This window comes from Drosophila virilis, chromosome 4 (genome assembly GCF_030788295.1).
Source record: "Drosophila virilis strain 15010-1051.87 chromosome 4, Dvir_AGI_RSII-ME, whole genome shotgun sequence".
Taxonomy (NCBI): Eukaryota; Metazoa; Arthropoda; class Insecta; order Diptera; family Drosophilidae; genus Drosophila; species Drosophila virilis.
Genome location: NC_091546.1, coordinates 7,097,662 through 7,119,398, shown reverse-complemented (window position 1 = coordinate 7,119,398; position 21,737 = coordinate 7,097,662). Strand labels below are relative to the sequence as shown.

Below are 21,737 nucleotides of genomic sequence, written 5' to 3'. Positions count from 1 at the left end.
CTACAAAAAATTAATTTTTTGATTCAAAGGATGCTTTCCAATTACATTTTGGGTTGCCGCTCCGAGTAAAAAATATACATTGGGGAGACTCCGTGCATCGATAACTGTCGGTCATTGTTACTTAATTAAAATATCGATAAACATCCATCTCTAGCACCGAGTTGTCTTCTACGGGTGCTGAAAAAATTGTTAAATATTAAATTGATTTATTAATTAAATATGACGGAGCTGTTAATAGATCCGGATATACGCGTTTGGGTGTTTTTGCCCATCGTGCTCATCACATTTTTAGTTGGTATTGTGCGACATTACGTGTCCATTCTGATATCCACACAGAAAAAGGCCGAGATGACCCAAATCATGGACAGGTGAGCAAGGTTCACTACTGATATTGTTTATTCAATATATAAATATGTGTGTTTGTGTTCGTCGTTGTCACAGTCAAGCTATGATCCGCGCTCGGCTGCTGCGCGAGAATGGTAAATATCTAAGTGCCCAGTCGTTCTCCATGAGGAAGAACTTCTTCAACAACGAGGAAACGGGCTACTTTAAGACACAAAAACGAGCGCCGGTTGCGCAAAATTCCTCAGCCATGCTGACAGACATGGTCAAAGGCAACTTTATTAATGTGCTGCCCATGGTCGTTATTGGTGGCTGGATCAACTGGATGTTCTCTGGATTTGTGACCACCAAAGTTCCCTTTCCCCTTACACTGCGTTTCAAGCCCATGCTGCAGCGCGGCGTGGAGCTGGCATCACTGGATGCCGCCTGGGTGTCGTCGGCTTCATGGTATTTCCTGAACGTCTTTGGCCTGCGCTCCATTTACACCCTGGTGCTGGGTGAGAATAACCATGCGGATCAGACACAAGCCCAGGCCGATGCAATGACCGGCGCAGCCATGACAATGCCCCAGGACCCCAAGGCGGCATTCAAGGCCGAATGGGAGGCACTGGAGATAACAGAATATCACAATGCTCTCAAGAACATCGATGCGGACATGATGAGCATCGCCAACGAAGCAAGCGCGTCCTAGCTGCGCCCAAAGAGACGCAAACGGAAACAGATTGCCAATAGGCGTGAGTTTTGTAAGGTTATCTATTAGCAAAATTTAGACGACGTATTTTAACAAAAAAAAAACCAAATTTGTTTTGAGTCGAGTCTTGCAATAAATAAACTATTATGTCTACGTATTGTACTTTAGTTGTTACTCTGCCACGCCCACAACTTTTATGGAATGTGCCACACCCTTAATAGTAAATTTTAAGTATACATCAAAAAATAACACAAAATAAAGTAAAGTAAATCAAAAGATTTCGTAATCAATAGGCTTTATGCAGCCACCAGAAGGGAAAGTCAACCTTTTGGAACGTGAATAAACAAAAACAAGGATATTGTTGAGTCGAGTCTTGCATTAAATGAACTATTATATATATCTACGACTAACTAATTTAGCTGTTACTCGGCCATGCCTCTGTCCAATTGCGTGCACAAATAAAACTAAGTTGAACATTTAACATAAACATTAAAATAATCTTAATAATAATACGCGTCCTCAGTGGGCTCGGTTTGTGCAGGCGGCTCCTCAGACACGACAGGAGCTGCTTCAGTTTCAGAAACATCAGGAGCTGTCGCTATTTTTACCTCCGGTGCACCCATATCCATCTCGGTCTCCGTCTCTTGGGGCACAGCCGCTTCTTCGATTTTGGTCTTGGACTCGACCCGTCCCGTGTTTAGTGGCGACGGTGGACGCGCTGTTGGCGGAGCTTTAAATTGTTTCTCCTTCTTCAAATCCTTGGGTTTGCCCAGCAGCTTATAATCATTGGGTAGTTCAGCTTCCGTGTAAAGTTTGTCAGTGAAATAAACGCGTCTGATGCGCACGTTGGCATGCACCTGCAGGGAAACGGTCTCCAAATAGTTCGAGCCATAGGCGCGACGTGTAAAATCGGCCAAATTGAATTGTATTTGATTCCAGCCTGGGGACATGCCCATGGGCATGGCCGTACAGAATGGCTTCACCGATGTCTTACTCTGGAAATTGGACACGCGGAAGCGTCGCATAAAACGCTGATCGTCCTGAATCTGTAAACAGTCGACCAAACCTAGTGTAAGCCCCAATATATATATGTGAAAAAAGCTCACCTTAACTTCAAAGCAAAAATATTTGTGCATATTTTTAATGAGCAGCACCAAAAATGGCAACTTAATGCCCAGCTCGGCCTTGCAATCACTTGGACAATGTATAAATGTGGTTGACACATTAGACCCCATTATTTCCAGCACCAAAGATTTAATGTCTTCATCATAAATACGTTTAATATAACCATTTTTAGTCTGTAAGAGTGCATTGGAATTTATAGCTGCTCGCCATTGAAAAGGTTTTTAATTGACTTACATATGTGGACCATTTGTCCAGTGGAGAGCTGCCCACACTGTATAGTATCGTCAGGAATCCCTTTTGATATGACGCGCGATACATATTGAAATATTTTGTGTAATTTATATCAGTTACTATTTGTAAAATGAAACGGCAGCTACTGAATTGTCTCAGTACAACCAAATGGATACAATGATTGAAAACGTAAAGCAAACTAAATTGTTTTTTGTAAAGTTTAGAGTTTACAACTATTTGGGGGAGACGGGGGACTAATTGTAGAACGGATTGTAGGTGATCCAGTGAGCGCGCTCCTGTTCCTTGTCGGTTTTGTGACTGGTAAACAGAGATTTGTATACATCGCTAGCCTTCGGGTCTTTGGCTACGCTAAAATCTGTTTTAAGGCGCTTTAATTCTGGATCTTGCATTGCATTAACCGCGCCCAGGCGCTTGGGATTGGCTACAATTTTCAGTTTGTTGGCATTGCCATTGCTGGTAGAGGGCTTGTCTGTCTTACTGGAAGTAGAAGCAGCTGCATCTGTGGTTTCTGATTTTACACAGGCTTCCGTTTTCTTTGCATCCTTTTTGTCCTTCTTAGCGGACTTGCGCTTAGCAGCACGCATTTCACACTTAACTTTCATTAGCTCCAAATCCTCATCATTACCATTAAGCACAATGACGTCCTCCACGCTGTATGGTACCTGGCAAAGTGGGCACACACTGGCCATGCTGCCTTTGATCTGTTTCAGGGCGCGCTCCGACATGACACAGCCGCAGGTCCACAGCGCAACAAAGCGGAACTTTCCCGACATTTCCAGGCCAATTAGTTTGCAGATGTAAGGCGCATGGCGTGTGTCCAGCAGACCCTCGCTCTTGTCCTCATCCGTGAATGCTGGATTTGGAGTTAGTTGCAGCGTCTTGATGTCCTTAAGGCTGCGCACATGCGCCGAGGTCTCGGGCATTTCCAGCTTCTCTAGCAAACGCTCGATGACGCTCTGCTTGGAATACAGGCGTCCCATTGTACACATCGCAATTGGTTCCTGCAAACGCTGCTGGGTCAGCGCACAGTGCAGCCATCGAAATTCTCGCTCTGCGTCTTTGTCTTTCTGCGGGAATTTTAGATCATGAGAAAAACGAACACCTTGATTCATCTAATTGACTAACCTGCTCTGGCTTTTGTTTGACGCGCACAAGCTCATCCCGTCTGGGTATGGTGCCACCATCGCAACCCATTTTATATTGATTATATTACTTTGAAGATTTTTAAAGTATTATTGTTTTTTACATGTGCTCTTCCTCTTCTTTAGTTATTTATGTTATGACTGTATGGCAAATTAGAGATTAGCAATCGATTCATACGCTTTCTGCTTAATTATCGATATTTCTGCTGCACTCACGCCAGTAAAATGACCACCGCTAATTTGACCCATAGATATGAATTTAAATTATTTATTTTCTACATTTCTCCCCATATATATTTTTATTAATATGATAACAAATTCTTCTAGATAATTCTGGTTTGGGGTCATTATGGCAAGAATTATGAATTACCAGCAGCAAACAGCTTCATGCTTTTCGGTAAGAGTCTGTCATACCATCGATAACATTGACAGGCATCGGTTGCAATAAGCTAATAATGTGGGCCCCCACACGTTACTTTACACACTCGCACACACACATGCGCCCACCTTGTGTCAAGTCAACACAAGAAGTGTTACATAGTTTTTTCCAGTTATTAAATCATTTACTTCACATAAATTAAACATAATGTCCGATCAAAAGCAAAACGGAGATGGTGATGACCTGAACGAGCTGCTCGACAGTGGGTGTCAAAAAGAAACGCAGAAGCAGACGGCCTTACAACTTATATAACAAACATCCATTACACTTCGCAGATGCACTGCAGGACTTTGACAAAAGCAAGAGTGGGGCCAAGCCGGAAAAGCCCGTGGCTACCGATGGCACAGCAGTTGCAGCCGGCGAGGGCGGCGACGATCCCGATGCATTTTTCATGTAAGCAGAAAATATTGTTGCTTGTCATTCGAATCACTTGAACTTTGGAATTGCAGTGAGCAAGCGAAAATCTTAGCGGATCGCATGAACACACTGTTCGGTGGGCCAGACACGCCGAGTGGCGACATACCACCAATGCCGCAGGATCCGGATCAGATAATGGCCGGTTTCAAGAAAATGGCCGAAGCGGCCGCCCTGACACTGAGTGGTGAGAACACTGCCAACGACGACGAGGTGTCCAAGTATTCAGATAGCATTTCCCAAGCCTTGAAAGTGCGTAGCTCCCCAAAATGTATGGACATTTATTAATTTGTATTTCTTTGTATAGGGCCTGCAAGAGGGCACCGAAAATCTGGCAGCACCTGCATCGGAGAACGACATAGCCAGCATGTTTGGTTCCATGAATTTGGAGGTAAGCGCTGTGCAAATATCTATCTACGGATTAATAATAAAAATTGTCTCACGAATTCTAGGGTGCCGATGGTGATGGCAATAATTTCCTGCCTTTTATGGAGGGCATGATGCAGAGCCTGCTCTCCGCCGAGATTCTACTGCCTAGCATCAAGGAGCTGCTCGAGAAGTATCCAAAATATCTCGAGGAGAATGACTCAAAGCTTTCAGCTGAAGATAAGGAGAGGTATATTACAATAAAGTTAATGCCGACCACGCCCTGTTGCTGAACGACAGTGACTCACAAATGTTTACATAAAATTACATATACGGTGAAAGTTCTATAAAGGGAACTGCGAATGACGATTGGATGATTGGCGTCCATCCAATAGAGTTAAAATTTGTTTGCATATGTAAGAAAAAGGAATAGAACTAAAAAGGTTTCCCTTCAAAGGAACTGTCCGTTAGTAGAGCATTCACTGTACATTTACCATCTATTTTTATTGTGTTTATCTTTTATCACATTTACAGCTTATTTACTCTCGACTTCTGTTTTTTGCAGGTACCAAAAACAGTTTGAGCTCTACAAGATTATTGAGGGTCATTTGCAGAGCGAAAAGCCCGATGATACGGCCACCGTAAAACGTGAGAAGTTCCGCGTGGTGCTGGATGATATGCGTAAGCTGCAGGATTATGGACAACCGCCAGCAGAAATACTGGCCGAGACGGGCGGAGATCTGCCGTTTGGGGATCCCACAGCAGCTGGTGGTATTCCAAATCCTCAATGCCCAACCATGTAATTTGCGGCTTTTGGGGCTGTGTCGTTCCTGGTGGAGTGCCAATGGTCGAGTGCGCCACTATCTGTTGAATGTTGCACATTTAGGCATAGGGACATCAATTAATTGTAATTTTAAACATCATGTGATGATTAGTCTTTGGTGGTTATACATGAGGAGAATTTGTTTTATATTTCCCTTATCGTTTATTTATGTTCTCTACGTAACACAAAATATTAACATATTTCAAATCGAAAGCAAAAGTCTTAAACTATAGGAAGAAGCGACGCCTGGACTCCATGGCATGCCGCTTGTTGCTTATGATCCATGCGTAGTCGCCCGTTTTGCTGTCGAAGGTGCCCTCCTGCAGGGAGCGCAACTTGAGCGTAAAGCGTGGCCCCAACTCGCGCAGCTTGACGCGTTTGCCCTCCTTGGAGAACTCGTAACGATGGTGCCGAAAGAATATATAATCGCGCTGATTGTGAAAGGTGACGGCGCGTCGGCCACGGAATTCCGGGTCATGATGGAACAGAGCGCCCAGCATGCGACCCACTGTTAGACCCAGACGAGTTGTAAAATTGGTTAGTATAACCTCCGGCCGGTGCTTGGTTATCTCCTTGTGGTTGCGCTTTATGTCCGAAGTCAGCTTTACATTGGACAGCTTAAAATGCGCCGTCGGTCCGTTGGGCAAGTGTATGACCAGCAAGCCGTTGGGCTTACGGCGATCTTCATTAACAATGACCACGTCTGTGAACTGTTCCCGCTCGGCGCTTTTGCAGATTTTCTTCACCGATGCCTTGTTGCGTATCTTGACAAGCGCATTGGGAAATATGCGCGACAGCTCCAAGCCAAATTTGCGAGTTTTCGTCACCGGGTTATCGGCGAAAGTGATGAGCACCTTTGGCTCGTATATACGTTCGAAATACGTACTGAAATCATCGATCTCCAGCTCCTTGCGTAGCTCCTCATTATCGGAATCATTGAGATTGCTCACCTCGGTTTGATCCTTCTCGCGCAGGCTTTCTATGGTGTGTCCCGGATTGGCTGGCACGCCCGCCTTGCGACGTGCGCGTCGCTCCTTCATCTTTTTCTTGTGCTTTTCCTTTTTCATTTTACGATAGAGCGCCATGCGCTGTTCTTTGTTTTTCATTAAGCTCAGAGGATTCAGCACTGGCAGGCGCGCCTTTTTATCATCTTCATCTTCGTCATCATCGTCATCGTCTTCCTCATCATCATTATCATCACATTCTTCGGCAGAGCCGGCTTCAGCTTCTGGCTTCTTCAGCCCCTTCTTTTCTGGCTTTTCGTCCATTTCCTTGTCGCTATCGTCGCTGCTGTCAGTGACTGGTTCCTGAGCAGGCTTCTCGGCTTCATTCAGTTCCTCGTCTGCAAAGCTGGAGTCGCTATCTGAATCCTGCTCCACGGGTGGTGGCTGTGGCTTTCTTCTTATTTTACCCATATTCTTCTAGTTAATAAATTAGAAATATACGAAACTATAGCCGAGCGGCACGTGTTGACGTTCTGCTTCTTAACAGATTTGCCATTCACACAGGTGCGGTGCGTGAATGGCAGACTGTTTTTTACAGCGTGCTGTTAAAGCATAAACAAACGTGAAATAATGGAATTTCGTGTATTGGAATTATTTAGCGGCATTGGCGGCATGCACTATGCTTTTAAATGTAAGTTAGTAATTGATTTAAAACCTTTAAGCGACTGCTATCAATAAGCTTGCAGATGCGCAGCTGCCCGGCGAAGTGGTTGCCGCCTTGGATGTAAATACTGTGGCCAATGCAGTTTATGCACATAATTACGGTAGTACAAAAGTGAAGACCAGGAATATCCAGAGCTTAAGTGAGAAGGAGGTGACCAAACTGGGTGCCAATATGCTGCTTATGTCGCCACCATGTCAACCGCATACGCGCCAAGGTCTGCAGCGAGACGTCGATGACAAGCGCTCCTGTGCCCTGTCCCACCTCTGCTCTCTGATACCACAATGCGAAACACTTGAATATGTGCTGATGGAGAATGTCAAGGGATTTGAGGGGTCTCAGGCGCGCAAACAATTTATTGAAGCTCTAGAAAAAGCTGGCTACCACTGGCGTGAGTTTATTCTAACTCCCACACAGTTTAATGTGCCCAATACTCGGCATCGGTACTATTGCATTGCGCGCAAGAGCAAAGATTTCGGATTTGAAGCGGGAAAAATCTGGGAGCATATGCCAGGCGCAAAAGCTGATCCGACTCAGCAGTCTACGTGCAAAATATCCACTATTGTAGAGCCTAATGTGCCTGCTGAAACACTCGTGCCGGATGACGTGCTAACCAAGCGGGTTCTTGTCATGGACATCATTCACCCATCACAGAGCAGGTCTATGTGCTTTACAAAAGGATATACCCACTACACAGAAGGCACCGGTTCGGCGTTTACTCCGCTTTCTGAAGCGGAGTCCCATAGCATATTCGAGGCAGTTAAAGAAATTGACATGGATCCTAACAGCACAAACTGTGAAGCAGCGCAACACAGGCGTCTTGAACTTTTAAGAGAAGTAAAATTACGCTATTTTACGCCCAGAGAAGTGGCGCGGCTTATGAGTTTTCCCGAAGATTTTGAATTTCCCGCCGAAACAACTAATCGTCAAAGGTATCGACTACTGGGCAATAGTATTAATGTCTGCGTTGTGGGTGAACTGCTCAAGTTGCTGACGTCATTATAAGTACATCTTGTGCATTATTTAATTTCAAGAATAAAGTAGCTGTTTATAAATTTGAATTGAAACAAATTGCGCGTAGGTAGCAGAAATTGAAACGATAATGCAAGGTGCTATGCAGCCCTGGCTCAAAACTATCGCGTCTACCTCTGTGCGCTATCGAATTATCGATAAGAAAGATATCCATAATAACCAATTAATCACAAAACCTCGGACTGCTGCAAAACCAACAATAAGTTTTGTTAAAACAGCTATTATAAGCTGCTCTGATCAAAATGATACCGAAAAAGATGCCGGTAAAAGATGCGCATATAGTTAAAATAGCCGTTGAGCGCGAGAATCATATGGCGCAGTTAATAAACCTTGATCAAAGACATCCGCTTGCAAGTATGTGTATAAATAATAGTTGGCCAGCGTTAAAAACAATAATTTATGTTATTCGCGAGTCATGCAAATATTGAATGTTAGGGCAGCAGACAATTTAAATGTGTTTTTGTGTTAATTTGGAAGAGTTTGTTAGGCTGCAGCTAAATCCAGCGCCAACGCCCTTTGCTTCCGACTTTGTGATGTCAGCATAAGCTGCCCTCATTAAAATGCACGAAAGCGACAGGAAATGTTGGTGGAAATTTATCATGAATTGTCGAGGATGGCCTCGGATCCAACTTTTCTTTTATTTTTTAATTTTCTTCACCCTGACTGTTCCCCATACTGGGAAACGTGAACTTTTTAAATACGAAGATAAATATATAAATATGTGCCAATAATAATAATCTTTCGACTCGCAGGTAAAATCCAGGAAATCTGCAACATCTGGTCCATTAGTGATCATCAGAACTATGCCTTGCAGTTCTGCGAAACAAACAATATGAAATATGTGACCGAAAAGAATCGCAATGAGATTAAAAACGGCTCGGTGCTGCGTCTACAGTATTCACCCTCAAAGACGGCCAGCGATGCGCTTGAAACACTGATAAATGGCACCGCGCAGGAGAAGGCACAACGTCTTAAGGAGCTGACATCGCTTAGCATGGATCACACTTTTGCGCTGGAGTTTATCAAGGAGAAGGGCCTGGACATACTCATCAAAATGATCGAGGATGTCAATCAAAAGGACGAAGAAATACTTAAGTATAGCCTGGCTAGCTTTGTCGAGTTAATGGAGCACGGAACCGTGTCCTGGGAGGTACCAGAGAGCAGCTTTGTGGCACGCAACATTGAAATTGTGCGCAATTTCCAAAAGTATCCCGCCAAGTGCGGCGAGAGTGCGCTCTCGAATCTCGAGAATATTGTGCAGAGCAGCAGCAAATATGTTCTGGTGGCAGAGGAAATTAAACTGCAGGATATTCTGCGTCTGCTGCAGGAGGTCAACTCGCCGGTGATGCGACAGAATGCCATTGCGCTGCTCAATGCACTCTTCATGAAGGCCGAGGAGCCGCGCAAGCGCGCTATTGCCCATACGATAAGCGCCAAGCAATACCGCCTGGCCCTAATTGGCAACGGGCTGAGCACCGAGATGACCCACCAGCTGTACGTGCTGCAGACCCTGACGCTGGGCTTGCTCGAGAAACGCATGCGCATGAAAATGAATGCCCAGGATCAGGATGCGCACGAGAAGATCAAGGAGCTGCGTCGCATTGCCTTCGATGATTATGCTGGCACGCTCAGTCTCAACGATGAGCACATACGTCGCGGGGGCAGCGGCGGTGGCTCCGGCGCTGGCAATGTCAACTTTTCGCAGTACTATAAGAAACTGGGCTTTAAATGCGACATCAATCCGGCACAGGACTTTATTGAGACGCCACCGGGTAACTAGAAGCTCAGCTTCATATTAACTAGCCTCTAATTTTACCTATATCCTTTCAGGCATTCTGGCGCTGGACTGCATGGTCTACTTTGCGCGCAACTACACTCAGCAGTACACGAAGATTGTGCACGAGAACTCCTGCCGTGCGGATGAGCACGAGTGCCCTTTTGGCCGCACCTCAATTGAGCTGGTGAAGGTGTTGTGCCTTATTTTGCGCATAGGCGAGCCACCCGCCGAGCAATCGGGCGACTTTCAGCCCATGTTCTTCACGCACGATCAGCCCTTCGAGGAGTTCTTTTGCATTTGTGTCATCACGCTGAATCGCACCTGGAAGGATATGCGCGCAACTGCCGAAGACTTTCAGAAGGTGTGCAGTGTGGTGCGCGAGCAAATACAGCGCACTCTGAAACTGCGTCCGGAAAACCTGGAGGACTTTCGCAGCAAGATTGCATTGCTTACATATCAGCAGATCACGACGTTGCGCCAACAGGAGCGCACCTCAAAGGAGGAATGCGATTCGACGGCCTCGGCCATTGTGAAGCTTAAAGAGAAAATATCACCACAAATTGTGGAGCTAATCAAGCAGCAGCGTCTCTCATTTCTGGTGGAGGGTAAGCAGCCTGCTCCTAATCTCCTGGACTCTGACTGATTCGTTTCTCTCTCGGCAGGCACTCGTTTTGCCAAGTATTTGCGCGGCACACGCACCAAGGACAAGTTCTGGTATGCACGTCTGTCGCCCAATCACAAGGTCATACACTATGGCGACTGTGATGAGAAGAACATACCCACGCTGGAGGAGCTGCCCAAAAAGTTGCCCATCATTGATATCAAACAGCTGCTGGAGGGCAAAGAGTGCCCGCACATGAAGGAGGCGCGCACACGCAAATCGCCGGTTAATTTTGCATTTTCCATAACATTCGAGTGCATGGATCACTCCACGCTGGACTTTGTGGCGCCAGATGAGAGCATCTTCAACTATTGGACAGACGGCATCAATGCGCTGCTCGGCCAGGAGATGTGCAGCAAGCAAAAGAAAGAAGACTTTGACACGCTGCTCTCCATGGAGATCAAATTGCGTTTACTCGATACCGAGGGCGTGGACATTAGCAAGGATCCGCCGCCCATACCCGAAGATCCCGAAAACTATGACTTTTGTTTCGAAAGTTAAAGATACTCAGTATTCGTTTTTATCTATTCTTTTATTTTATTGCAATAATCGTTCGTTCCAAATTCTTGAAGCATACCCCAAAATACATGCCAAAGTGTACCCATTACATAGAGAAGAACATTTCTCTCCGATCTGATTTAGTATTAAACTGTGCAATGTCTAAACAAATGAACAAATGGAGCGGTCAAAAGCGCCGCTTAGCCATTTAGTAAACATTTACATACACTTTTAAAAGTTAATTATATTAAGTATATAATATTATTAGAGATTCATTAAATACAACGTTTTATACATAACCATTTTGTACAAAAAGTAAAATTAACAAGAGTAGCGTATTATTATTTATGCTGTCTTATAATAGGATAAAAATAAGCGCACCGAAGCTTTAATAGCCTTGCAGAGCATAATTTATCGAGAGATCTATAATTTACTGGAACTTTATCAAGTTCTAATTCCTGCACGGTAAAGTTTTTTAATTACAATAATTTCTTGAAGCTTAAGCCTATCATTAACCATTCCAAAACAAATTCTTTTGCAAGGACAACTTCTATTCCGCTTACCGATTGATAAAAACCCTTCGCCATGGAGCCTAAGCCGAGTTAAAGCACAAAGCCTGGAGCAAAATCAAAGCACAGCCGCCTCCTTGAAGCGGTGACTGTCGCTATTATCCACGCACGGGCACCTTGCGCCGGCGAGCATGAGCGCGCTCCTAGCTTCTTAATCAAATGTTATCCTCTAAGAGCAGATCGTTGTCATCGCTTCGGTCCGGCAGGCAAACAAAGAACTCCAGCAGATTCAAAATCGGACCGCGCGAGAATGGATTCTGATAGCGTCCGCGCTTATCCCGCAAATATGGATAACGCTTGTAGTTGAACATCTCGTTCGTGGTGAGATTCATGCAGGCATGCAGGATCTGCAAGGAAAATAAAACAACTGTTTAGCGATTGTCAGCCACAGGCAGCCGCGTGTCCCTACCGAAGTGCAGGTGAGTATCCAGCCCAGACCGCAGAATACGACCGCCTCGATCAGCCCGAGCACATAGAGCAGCGTGAAGCCCTCGATCATGACACAGTAGCAGGCAAAGTAAATGGTAAATGAGCAATTGACGGCCACCGACAGCACGAACAGGAAGAACCACATGCGATTGCGCAGGCCAACGCAATTGTAGATGAAGGGGCAATGGTGATCGAAGTAGGAGACGCAGCGATTGCACACACGGCAGTGCTTGGCGCGCAGCGGACGCAGGCAGCGGCAGCTGTGGCACAGCCGGGTGAGCATCACATTCCGTTTCTTCAACTTGTCAAAGTAGGGTATCTGCTTGATGGCGCGATAGTAGGCATCCGAGCTGAGCGGTATATAGCCGGGATCACGGCGATTCGCAATGGCCCAGCTGACCCACATGACCACGTTCCAATAGATGAAACAATAATGCGAGCGCCTCAATATGTTCCAGGTGATGGGTATGGCGCGTATCATGTACATGGGATAGCCCCAAAGCAGCACCGAGAAGAGGAAGAGAAATAGCGGTCCCTTGGAGTCGCCGGCGCCGCCAAAGAGCCAGCCCCAGCTCTCCGATACGGATGGTATCCAACGTGACTTCTTCTTCACCTCGCCATAAAGTAAACGTACCACATCCTGATGCTGATGCGCCTGTGCCAACATAATAGGCGTCTTGCCGTTCTTATCCCGCGGCTCCAGCTCCAGCTGTGACTTTTCGCACAGTAGCCGCACGCAATTGATGTTCCCGGAGAGACAGGCCAGATGCAGCGGTGTCGAGCCAAAGTTATCCGTCTTTTGGAGCTCCACGCCGGAATACATAAGCAGACGCATCAGATCGCCATGACCCTTATATGCCGCCCAGTGCAGCGCCGTATCGCCATTGATGTCCGTTAGATTATTCAACGCACCCATGCCCAGGAGATAGGCCGCCGTCGCAGTGCGTCCGTACATACAGGCCAGGTGCAGAGGCGTTAGCCCTTTGAAATCTGCCGCGTTGACAGCCACGCCCGCCTGCAGCAGCACCTGCACCACAGAGGCATGTCCCTTGCGACAGGCCCAGTGTATGGGTCGAGGTCCCTGTGTGCCCAAGCAGGGTAAATCAATGGGCGCAGTGCGTTCAATTAAATAACGCATAAGCTGCACATTGCCATTGAGCGCTATCCAGTGAGCGGGCGTATAGCCGTGTCTATCTCTGGCCGAAAGGCATTCCATGCCAAACTTCTCAACCAGATTCTCCACTTCGCTAACTTCGCCGCTCTTGATAATATCGAAAATATCATCCAGATTAACGGTGGCGCCGTCCAAGCCCTCAAATAACAGCATGTTGCTGTCGTGCTCGCTGCCCTCTCCATTGTTGGCTGGCCCGTTGGTGCCCGGCGGCGAGTGCGGACGATGATCGATGTCAATGTCAATGTCCGCATGGGCGTGACCATCCTCCTCCATGTTGCATGACGAGGAGGCCGTCAGGGGCAGCGCCCAAACGCTGCGCGCTGCCCCCGGACTGGGGTGTACCTTGCTGGAGGCCACGTTGTAGAAATCGAATTCTACGCCAAGACGTTCCGCTGTGCCACCCGAAAGCGGTGGTTGGTGGTGCAACGGGTTTTCAAGTAAATGTGCAATTTTGTTGGCTTTTTGGGCAACCGCAGTCTAAAAAATACGTTTACTCTACGTAATTGTATCGAAAATAAACACCAGGACATTAATTATGTCAGCAGGTTAAAAATCAATATTAACTACGAATGTAGGACATTCGAGTTCGAATTGGCGCCAATTAAAAAACAGCTGGGACTATCGATTACCCTTCAGCTTTTCGATAGTTACCTACTTTACTGTTGGCAATGCTGCGCTCCCCAGTCAGTCGCCTTCCTCTTTCAAAACAATATGTTGCCGGCTTCTGTTAATTTTAATACTCAGTCTATATAGTTGCTTTTGTTAAAAGTAGTTACATTAAAAAATTTGTTTATAATACAAGCCTTCAAATATTATCTTAGGATAAAAACGAGTAGCTACAGCATTTCCATTAACTATTTGCCGCCGCTGTTAATAACATTTGGATACCTTTTGGCTTAACAGACACAGCGTGCTGCAATAGCAACAACAACGTGGAATCGGAATGGGTGACAACGTGGTGTCGGAATTAAATAATTTGGATTTGAATAAGCAAAAGGCATGTTAAAATCCTTGCAATTGCATTCGTGTGTATAAGAACATAAACGTAATTAAGTTATGTTAAAAGTGTTGCCGTTCGTTGTTGCATTTAGAGGCAGCAACTGTAAAACTGTGCACAATATACGAGTGCCATCGTTGGCCAAAAATCAACAGCAGTTTATACAACCTCAACAGCAGGGCATACGCAGCAGTCGGTGCTACGCAACTTTGGTTGGTTTTCCGCTCGCAATTGTGTTTCTATCTATTTAACTGTTAAATGCCACATCATATTCACCTGGGCATGTTGCGTGTGCTTGTGTGTGTGTGTGATCGTTTTATTGTCATGTGTGTCTACCAAATGCCAAAATGAATCACAGCCGGCGGCTGCTGTTGTGACGTCACTAAATTCAACTGCAATTGTTACGCCACCCCTCCTGCCCCCAAATGCTGACTAAACTCGTGTGCTTCATTGCATCAGTTTCTTTCGAAAGTAGATAAAGCAAAGAACCAAAAACAGTTATTCTTATTGTCATTTGCTTTTTGGTGACAACTGTGTAAACGACAAAACAAAAACAGTGACACCGAAAATTCATTACAAATAATTGCTTTCTTAACTGTGTACGTTGCCCACGTAGCTAAAAGAAGTTTGATACACTTTCTGATTTATATGATGTATATTTATTACGCCTTGGCGATTTATTGATTTTTTTTCATACACAATTGCAGGCAGCTAAAATGAAGAAGGAGAAAAAGGAGAAGCCAGCTGCAGGCGGCGGCGACAGTCGTAAAGGTAATTAAATAATACAGTGAAAGCTTACTTGAGTGATGTCCGCTTATAAGATATGCCAAAAGTATTAAAAACATAAACTATTTACTCGGGTGTACCGAGGCATAAATACCCTTGCAGACATATACTATATATAATATTGTAATACAAACCCTTTTCCGATTCGAATAAAATAGGTTATACAAAATTTCCTATGACACGTATATTATATAGAAATACGACCTCTGCAAGGGTAGGCTTCATATTTTTTGCCCAAAGAAGCTGTCTGTTAGCTTTTACAGAATCTGAAAACGCAATCGTATCATAACCTCTCACGCAGAACTTAATCCGTGGCCAAAGTACATTGAGGAGCGCAACGTATTCTGGGAGAAATGCAAGGCCGAGTATCTTGCCGAGCTGGCTGCCAAGCCGCGTGTGGCCATCAAAGTAACACTGCCCGATGGTAAACAGGTGGATGCTACCTCTTGGGAGACCACGCCCTACGATGTAGCACGCGGCATTAGCCAGGGTCTGGCCGATAATACCATTATATCGAAGGTAAATGGCGAGGTTTGGGATTTGGATCGCGTTCTAGAGGGCGATTGCAGTCTGCAGCTGCTCAAATTTGATGATCCGGATGCACAAGCCGTCTTCTGGCACAGCTCTGCCCACATTATGGGCGAGGCCATGGAGCGCATCTATGGTGGACATCTGTGCTACGGCCCGCCCATTGAGAGTGGATTCTACTACGACATGCATTTGGAAGGCGAAGGCGTAAGCAGCTCATCTTCAAATCATTTATCTAGCCATTAACCAATATTTGTGCTTAGATCTCTACGAATGATTACGGCACCATGGAGACGCTGGTCAAGCAGATTGTCAAGGAGAAGCAAAACTTCGAGCGACTGGAGATGAAGAAATCCGATCTGCTGGAAATGTTCAAGTACAATGAGTTTAAGGTGCGAATTCTCAATGAAAAGGTAACCACAGATCGAACCACGGTCTATAAGTGCGGCTCCTTGATCGACCTGTGTCGCGGTCCGCATGTGCGTCACACCGGCAAGGTTAAGGCCTTGAAGATCACCAAAAACTCCTCAACCTATTGGGAAGGCAAAGCTGATGCGGAGACACTACAACGCGTCTATGGCATATCATTCCCGGATCCCAAGCAGCTAAAGGAATGGGAGAAACTGCAGGAGGAGGCAGCAAAACGTGATCATCGCAAGATTGGTCGGGAGCAGGAGCTCTTCTTTTTCCATGAACTCTCCCCGGGCTCGTGCTTCTTTCAGCCTCGAGGCGCACACATCTACAACACGCTGATGAATTTGATTCGGGGCGAGTACAGAAAGCGCGGATTCCAGGAGGTCATCTCGCCAAATATCTACAATGCCAAACTGTGGATGACATCCGGCCACTGGCAGCACTATGCGGACAACATGTTCTCATTTGAGGCGGAAAAGGAGAAGTTTGCGCTGAAGCCAATGAATTGTCCCGGTCATTGCCTGATCTTCGACAATCGCAATCGGTCGTGGCGCGAGCTGCCACTGCGCATGGCTGACTTTGGTGTGCTTCATCGCAACGAACTGTCCGGCGCATTGACTGGCCTGACACGTGTTCGCCGTTTCCAGCAGGATGATGCACACATCTTCTGTGCGCCGGAACAGATCAAGAGCGAGATGAAGGGCTGTTTGGACTTCTTGCGTCATGTGTACACCATCTTTGGCTTCTCCTTCCAGCTGGTGCTGTCGACACGGCCAGACAAGTATTTGGGCGAGCTGGAGCAATGGGATGCCGCTGAAAAGGCATTGGCTGAATCACTCAATGAGTTCGGCATGCCGTGGAAAGAGAATCCCGGCGATGGCGCTTTCTATGGCCCCAAAATTGATATTACCATTATGGATGCACTGAAGCGTCCATTCCAGTGTGCTACCATCCAGCTGGACTTCCAGTTGCCCATACGCTTCAATCTCAACTACATTGCCGATGATGGCGAAAAGAAGCGCCCAGTTATCATACATCGCGCCATTCTTGGCTCTGTGGAGCGCATGATTGCCATTCTCACGGAGAACTATGCCGGCAAATGGCCATTCTGGCTTTCGCCGCGACAGGTCATGGTTGTGCCGGTGGGCCCCGCCTACGATGAGTATGCAAAGTCTGTGCGCGATCAGCTCTATGCCGCTGGCTTCATGAGCGAGGCCGACTGCGATGCTGGCGATACGATGAACAAGAAGATACGCAATGCTCAGCTGGCGCAATTCAATTTTATTTTGGTGGTGGGCGATAAGGAGCGGTCCTCGAACACAGTGAATGTGCGTACCCGTGACAACAAAGTGCATGGTGAAGTGTCTGTAGCGGAACTCATTACCAAGCTGCAAAAGATACGCGACGAGTATATCACAAATGAGGATAACTTCTAGGTCACGCTCCTCCATCAAAATATACTCTATTTATATATCCAACATATGTATACCTAGCTTTGCAAAGCAAACGACCGGCATTTTTCAGTTGTATTTTACGCTTACATTCATGAAATCCTCAAATAAATTATAGTCCCAACAAGGACCGACAAATTGTGAACCTTATGATATGAACCTGGGCTAGATAATTGATATTTAGCTAAAGTTGTAATACATCTTGTAGAATTCTTCAAATCTAGTTGACTGCACTTACGAAAGCAGCAATAAAATTTGTATGCAACACATTTTTCAGAACCTCTGGCGGATCTTCCAAATCACGTCTATCAAAAATTCAGCTTTTCTGGCTTCTAAGCTTGTCAGAACTGTTTTATATATAGATGCGAGTTATCCATCAATTTGTAAGTGGGACGTCATGCTTATCGTGGATATTCATAAAGCTTTTGGAAATTGTCATTTTCCATGGATAATAAATGAATGAGAGCTTGCTTTTTAGTTTTTTTTTTTTCTGTTTTTAATTTATTGCTAATACTTATTATGTTTAGTTTAATAATTTGATTTATTAAAAATTGCGTTTCGTATTTCAATTTTGTAAGCTTTTGCTTGTTGCGTAAAAAATGCACAAAGTTCTCTCGCTAGTCGAAGCAAAAAATTGTTAATGTTGTTTAAATTGTTAATTGTTTACACTGCCATAAAAATACATATATATATTTATAAATTCATATATATATATTTACTCATAAGATGCCAAGTTCTGCGCCAACCAACTGCAGCTGCCGTGCCTTCCACAGAATACAACCAAAAATAAAATAACAAACAAAAGCCGCAAACAAAACGGGGCTTAGTCATATAAATGGAACCACATCGGTCTGCCAGTGCCTAATATGATCTCATTTTCTGGGTTATGCTCTGGGGGCTTGAACACATGCTGGCTCAGTGGTATCTGTTGTCGGGGGGGGGAAAATGGGGCAACCAGTACACAATGTGGAATGTTCTTGCGTGTGCTCAAGGTTTGGTCTCTTTTCTTTTGTTGTAAGTACAAGATTTGGGAGAGTTCGTTAAGCTGAGCTCACACGTGCCAGATTGGCTAGGGAATGCTTAGAGCTTGGCATAGTCTGGCATAGATTTGCCAGAGACAAATTATTCCAATAGTACATGATTTGTTTTATTTCTATAGCTCATGCCAGATATTATATGGTGATAATACAGTGGTCACTCGAAAATGAGAACTTTTAGATTTAAGATATATATACTTTGACATTTTCTCCGTTTCTCCTCATTATTCCAGATGTTATATTTATTTTTTTGTTCTGTTCTGAAAGCGAAGCATTTCGCTTTGCGAGTGACCACTGTCATTGCGCTCTACATGGGAACAGGAAATAACTTAGTTTTTCCCAGTTGTTGGGTACGTCTGAACAGAGCTTAACTCTTAGCTTGGAGATTAGGATTTGGCGCATACTTATATATTGCAATGCAATGCATTTAACGTACATAGTTAGCCGATTGCGTTAAATTAGTTTTTAGTCTATTTATGTTTTGCTATGATTTTGTTTTATACTCTTGTTTTTAGTTATTTTTTATAAATAAACTTAAACATAAAATTGTGTGTATGTCTGCATCTCATGTTTAGCCTGGTTTCTGTTTTCTGTTGCATGTTCATCTTTAGCCTGTTGCCCACATACACCTGTTATAAACCCCGTCGCGCCAGCGTGTGTGTCAATGTGTGAATCTTTTCGAGGTTGCAGCGAAGGTTGTGCGGATAGTAGGCTAGTGGTGGTAGTGGTAGTGGTTGGGAGGGAGCTGAGGGGTAATTGGGTAAGTGCCCAGTTCTAGCAGGCACAACCACCTTCGGGATCCTTAGTCTCATTGGGCGAATCTTTAAGCACAACCTCTTGCATATCCTCAGATGGCTTGTTCTCCGTGGAGTCCATGCCGGGCAGCGCCGCCGCGACGCGCCTAAACAATTGTTTCACATTGTAACCGGCCTTGGCGCTGGTCTCGATGAACATCACATTTAGCTCTTTCGCCTTGCGCTCACCCTCCTCGGTGGACACTTGACGTTTGTCAGACAGATCCGTTTTGTTGCCCACCAACATGATGATGACATCACTGCCACGCTCCGTGCGCACATCATCGATCCATTTGGAGGTCTGATGGAATGAGTTTGTGTTCGTGATATCGTAGACAACCACAGCGACTGTCGAGTCGCGTATATAGGAGGGAATTAGCGAACGGAAACGCTCCTGACCCGCCGTATCCCATAATTGCAATCGCACAGTCCGATCCTCCAGGTACATCGTTTTAGATAGAAAATCAATACCAATTGTCGCCTGGTAGGTGTTGTCAAAACTGTCATACATGAACCGTGTAATCAGCGACGTTTTCCCCACACTTTGCTCGCCGAGGAACACCAATTTGAATTTTCGCAACGGATTGCCAAAATCGCCGGATGACATGTTTACTATTTTTGTTGGTGCGGCCGCTGCTGCTGCTGTTTCAACTCTTGTACGTGTCGACTTTTTCTTAATTGCGGGTTTGCTGACCTCTCCTCGCCTCTCTCTTGTACACTCTCTCCACCTTTTGTTTTGCTATTGGGGCGTGTTACTTATGCGGCTTCTGCTGCACACGTTGCACTTTGTTTATGTGTATATGTATGTATATATAGTCGCCCGCACTTTTTTAGTCTGGTTTTGCGTAACGCTAAGTCCAATGATTTACGTAGTAGTATTAACAAAATTTTCGTAGAAAAAGTCAGCCACCAAGTCGATCTGAGTCAGTTGTAGGGATGGCTATCGATATACTATATCGATAATTGATTTCGTAGCCAATAATACCAACTTTTTGCCGATTAGAAATACCAAAATGAATACTGCTCCAAGCATCAGTCAACTGACACAATTTCAAAAATTTGTTTTTTTTTTATTGTACAAAGCTTTTGATAAGTTATTAATGCCTATCGTCTGATGAATATTATTGTTTAGAAATCACTTGACTTTTGACTTATCTGTCAATTGGTTCCAGTTCAAATGAAATATGTATGTACATACTATAAATTGTTTACATAGACCGTATTCTAATAATTTGTCTCTTCCTAGATAGTTCTTATAATTAATCTACCCACCCTTCCAATTAAAATAGGCGCTTATCTATAAAGTACAAAGGCGCAAATTGAAAATTCTTATCACTGCTAAAAGCGTGACATTTCGTATCTCGTTTTTAATTTAAACGGCACTCGATAAAGCCATTTGTAAACAGTTTCTCGGAAACCATGTCGCTGAGCGGTCAAAAGACTTCAAGCTTATATCTGATTGCATGTTGCCTCTTCTTTGGCTTCTGCCATGTATCTGCGGCTGTCGTTAAAGCATCCACGGACCAAGCTGGGCCCAATGGACGAGTTGTGGGCGGAGTTGCAGCATCAACTAACAGTGCTCCATACGCGGTGTCCATGCAGTACCAAAATACCCACTACTGCGCTGCCAGCATTATAAGCGCCAACTGGCTGGTAACTGCCGCTCATTGCTTAACCAACAGTGCGCAGGTCCTTGGGAGCACGCTAGTCGCCGGCAGCAATGCAGTTGCAGGAACTGCATCCACCACCCAAAAGCGTAGTATTACCTATTTTGTTGTCAACGACCTTTACACGGGCGGAACTGTTCCCTATGACATTGGATTGGTTTATACTCCCACTGCCTTCACTTGGACCGCTGCTGTGGCGGCTGTGAGCTTGCCCAAGTCGGGTGTGGTGCCCACTGGCAAGGCAAACCTATATGGATGGGGAAGTACCTCGACTACAAATACGGCATCGTATCCCAGCGTTCTTCAAGTAGCTGCAAATGTTCCCATCATCAGCCTGGCGTCCTGCGAATCTGCATTAGGCTCAAAGGGCAAAGATGTACACAGCACTAACTTGTGCACTGGCCCTCTAACTGGAGGAGTTAGTATCTGCACTTCGGATTCTGGTGGTCCTTTGGTTCAGGGTAATGTTCTGATTGGAATCGTATCCTGGGGCAAGTTGCCATGCGGACAGGCCAACTCACCATCTGTCTACGTCCAGGTGTCTTCGTTTATATCCTGGATATCGGCCAATCAAAAGGTCCAGTAACGTATAATGTTTATAATTCAATAAATAAATACGTTCAAATATTAGCTTAGTATTTTAAGCTGTTAGTATATATTTCAA

General features: G+C 45.1%; 11 protein-coding genes across 13 annotated transcripts; 6 read left to right on the top strand and 5 right to left on the bottom strand.

The window, feature by feature from the left end:
* Positions 1 to 219: 219 nt before the first annotated feature.
* Positions 220 to 1,190, top strand: EMC3 (ER membrane protein complex subunit 3). The gene is made up of 2 exons (XM_002052582.4): positions 220 to 368; positions 442 to 1,190. Exons 1-2 carry the CDS (start codon positions 220 to 222, stop codon positions 1,031 to 1,033), a joined length of 741 nt encoding a protein of 246 aa, XP_002052618.1. The 3' UTR covers positions 1,034 to 1,190.
* Positions 1,191 to 1,391: 201 nt separating this feature from the next.
* LOC6629200 (uncharacterized) lies at positions 1,392 to 2,528 on the bottom strand. Its single transcript, XM_002052583.4, has 3 exons — positions 2,393 to 2,528; positions 2,140 to 2,331; positions 1,392 to 2,079 (listed from the first exon to the last, which is right to left on the bottom strand). Exons 1-3 carry the CDS (start codon positions 2,474 to 2,476, stop codon positions 1,534 to 1,536), a joined length of 822 nt encoding a protein of 273 aa, XP_002052619.1. The 5' UTR covers positions 2,477 to 2,528; the 3' UTR covers positions 1,392 to 1,533.
* A 42-nt stretch (positions 2,529 to 2,570) lies between these two features.
* Positions 2,571 to 3,727, bottom strand: LOC6629201 (replication termination factor 2). Its single transcript, XM_002052584.4, has 2 exons — positions 3,536 to 3,727; positions 2,571 to 3,477 (listed from the first exon to the last, which is right to left on the bottom strand). Exons 1-2 carry the CDS (start codon positions 3,602 to 3,604, stop codon positions 2,644 to 2,646), a joined length of 903 nt encoding a protein of 300 aa, XP_002052620.1. The 5' UTR covers positions 3,605 to 3,727; the 3' UTR covers positions 2,571 to 2,643.
* A 305-nt stretch (positions 3,728 to 4,032) lies between these two features.
* On the top strand, positions 4,033 to 5,743 carry Pex19 (peroxin 19). Its single transcript, XM_002052585.4, has 6 exons — positions 4,033 to 4,193; positions 4,267 to 4,384; positions 4,441 to 4,657; positions 4,713 to 4,796; positions 4,858 to 5,021; positions 5,337 to 5,743. Exons 1-6 carry the CDS (start codon positions 4,139 to 4,141, stop codon positions 5,572 to 5,574), a joined length of 876 nt encoding a protein of 291 aa, XP_002052621.1. The 5' UTR covers positions 4,033 to 4,138; the 3' UTR covers positions 5,575 to 5,743.
* Positions 5,717 to 7,093, bottom strand: LOC6629203 (probable ribosome production factor 1). The gene has a single exon (XM_002052586.4). It carries the CDS (start codon positions 7,007 to 7,009, stop codon positions 5,822 to 5,824), a length of 1,188 nt encoding a protein of 395 aa, XP_002052622.1. The 5' UTR covers positions 7,010 to 7,093; the 3' UTR covers positions 5,717 to 5,821.
* Positions 7,094 to 7,097: 4 nt separating this feature from the next.
* Mt2 (methyltransferase 2) lies at positions 7,098 to 8,320 on the top strand. The gene is made up of 2 exons (XM_015173495.3): positions 7,098 to 7,229; positions 7,285 to 8,320. Exons 1-2 carry the CDS (start codon positions 7,169 to 7,171, stop codon positions 8,262 to 8,264), a joined length of 1,041 nt encoding a protein of 346 aa, XP_015028981.1. The 5' UTR covers positions 7,098 to 7,168; the 3' UTR covers positions 8,265 to 8,320.
* A 111-nt stretch (positions 8,321 to 8,431) lies between these two features.
* Ced-12 (engulfment and cell motility Ced-12) lies at positions 8,432 to 11,526 on the top strand. Its single transcript, XM_002052588.4, has 4 exons — positions 8,432 to 8,645; positions 9,044 to 10,063; positions 10,122 to 10,673; positions 10,731 to 11,526. The coding sequence occupies exons 1-4, from the start codon at positions 8,534 to 8,536 to the stop codon at positions 11,228 to 11,230; spliced, it is 2,184 nt and encodes a 727-aa protein (XP_002052624.1). The 5' UTR covers positions 8,432 to 8,533; the 3' UTR covers positions 11,231 to 11,526.
* Positions 11,243 to 13,974, bottom strand: Patsas (palmitoyltransferase Patsas). The gene is made up of 2 exons (XM_002052589.4): positions 12,206 to 13,974; positions 11,243 to 12,143 (listed from the first exon to the last, which is right to left on the bottom strand). The coding sequence occupies exons 1-2, from the start codon at positions 13,670 to 13,672 to the stop codon at positions 11,952 to 11,954; spliced, it is 1,659 nt and encodes a 552-aa protein (XP_002052625.3). The 5' UTR covers positions 13,673 to 13,974; the 3' UTR covers positions 11,243 to 11,951.
* A 139-nt stretch (positions 13,975 to 14,113) lies between these two features.
* On the top strand, positions 14,114 to 17,713 carry ThrRS (threonine--tRNA ligase). Of its 3 annotated transcripts, none has more exons than XM_070208797.1 (4): positions 14,114 to 14,400; positions 15,108 to 15,167; positions 15,484 to 15,917; positions 15,974 to 17,713. In XM_070208797.1, exons 1-4 carry the CDS (start codon positions 14,343 to 14,345, stop codon positions 17,558 to 17,560), a joined length of 2,139 nt encoding a protein of 712 aa, XP_070064898.1. In that variant the 5' UTR covers positions 14,114 to 14,342; the 3' UTR covers positions 17,561 to 17,713. The 3 variants fall into 3 exon arrangements, with proteins under 3 accessions (XP_070064898.1, XP_002052626.1, XP_015028502.1); XM_002052590.4 differs by lacking the exon at positions 14,114 to 14,400 and adding an exon at positions 14,449 to 14,608 and having other exon boundaries at positions 15,104 to 15,167; XM_015173016.3 differs by lacking the exon at positions 14,114 to 14,400 and adding an exon at positions 14,873 to 14,995 and having other exon boundaries at positions 15,104 to 15,167.
* A 343-nt stretch (positions 17,714 to 18,056) lies between these two features.
* On the bottom strand, positions 18,057 to 20,362 carry Rab6 (RAS oncogene family member Rab6). Its single transcript, XM_002052591.4, has one exon. The coding sequence runs from the start codon at positions 20,011 to 20,013 to the stop codon at positions 19,387 to 19,389; it is 627 nt and encodes a 208-aa protein (XP_002052627.1). The 5' UTR covers positions 20,014 to 20,362; the 3' UTR covers positions 18,057 to 19,386.
* Positions 20,363 to 20,699: 337 nt separating this feature from the next.
* Phae1 (Phaedra 1) lies at positions 20,700 to 21,703 on the top strand. Its single transcript, XM_002052592.4, has one exon. It carries the CDS (start codon positions 20,826 to 20,828, stop codon positions 21,657 to 21,659), a length of 834 nt encoding a protein of 277 aa, XP_002052628.1. The 5' UTR covers positions 20,700 to 20,825; the 3' UTR covers positions 21,660 to 21,703.
* Positions 21,704 to 21,737: the final 34 nt, after the last annotated feature.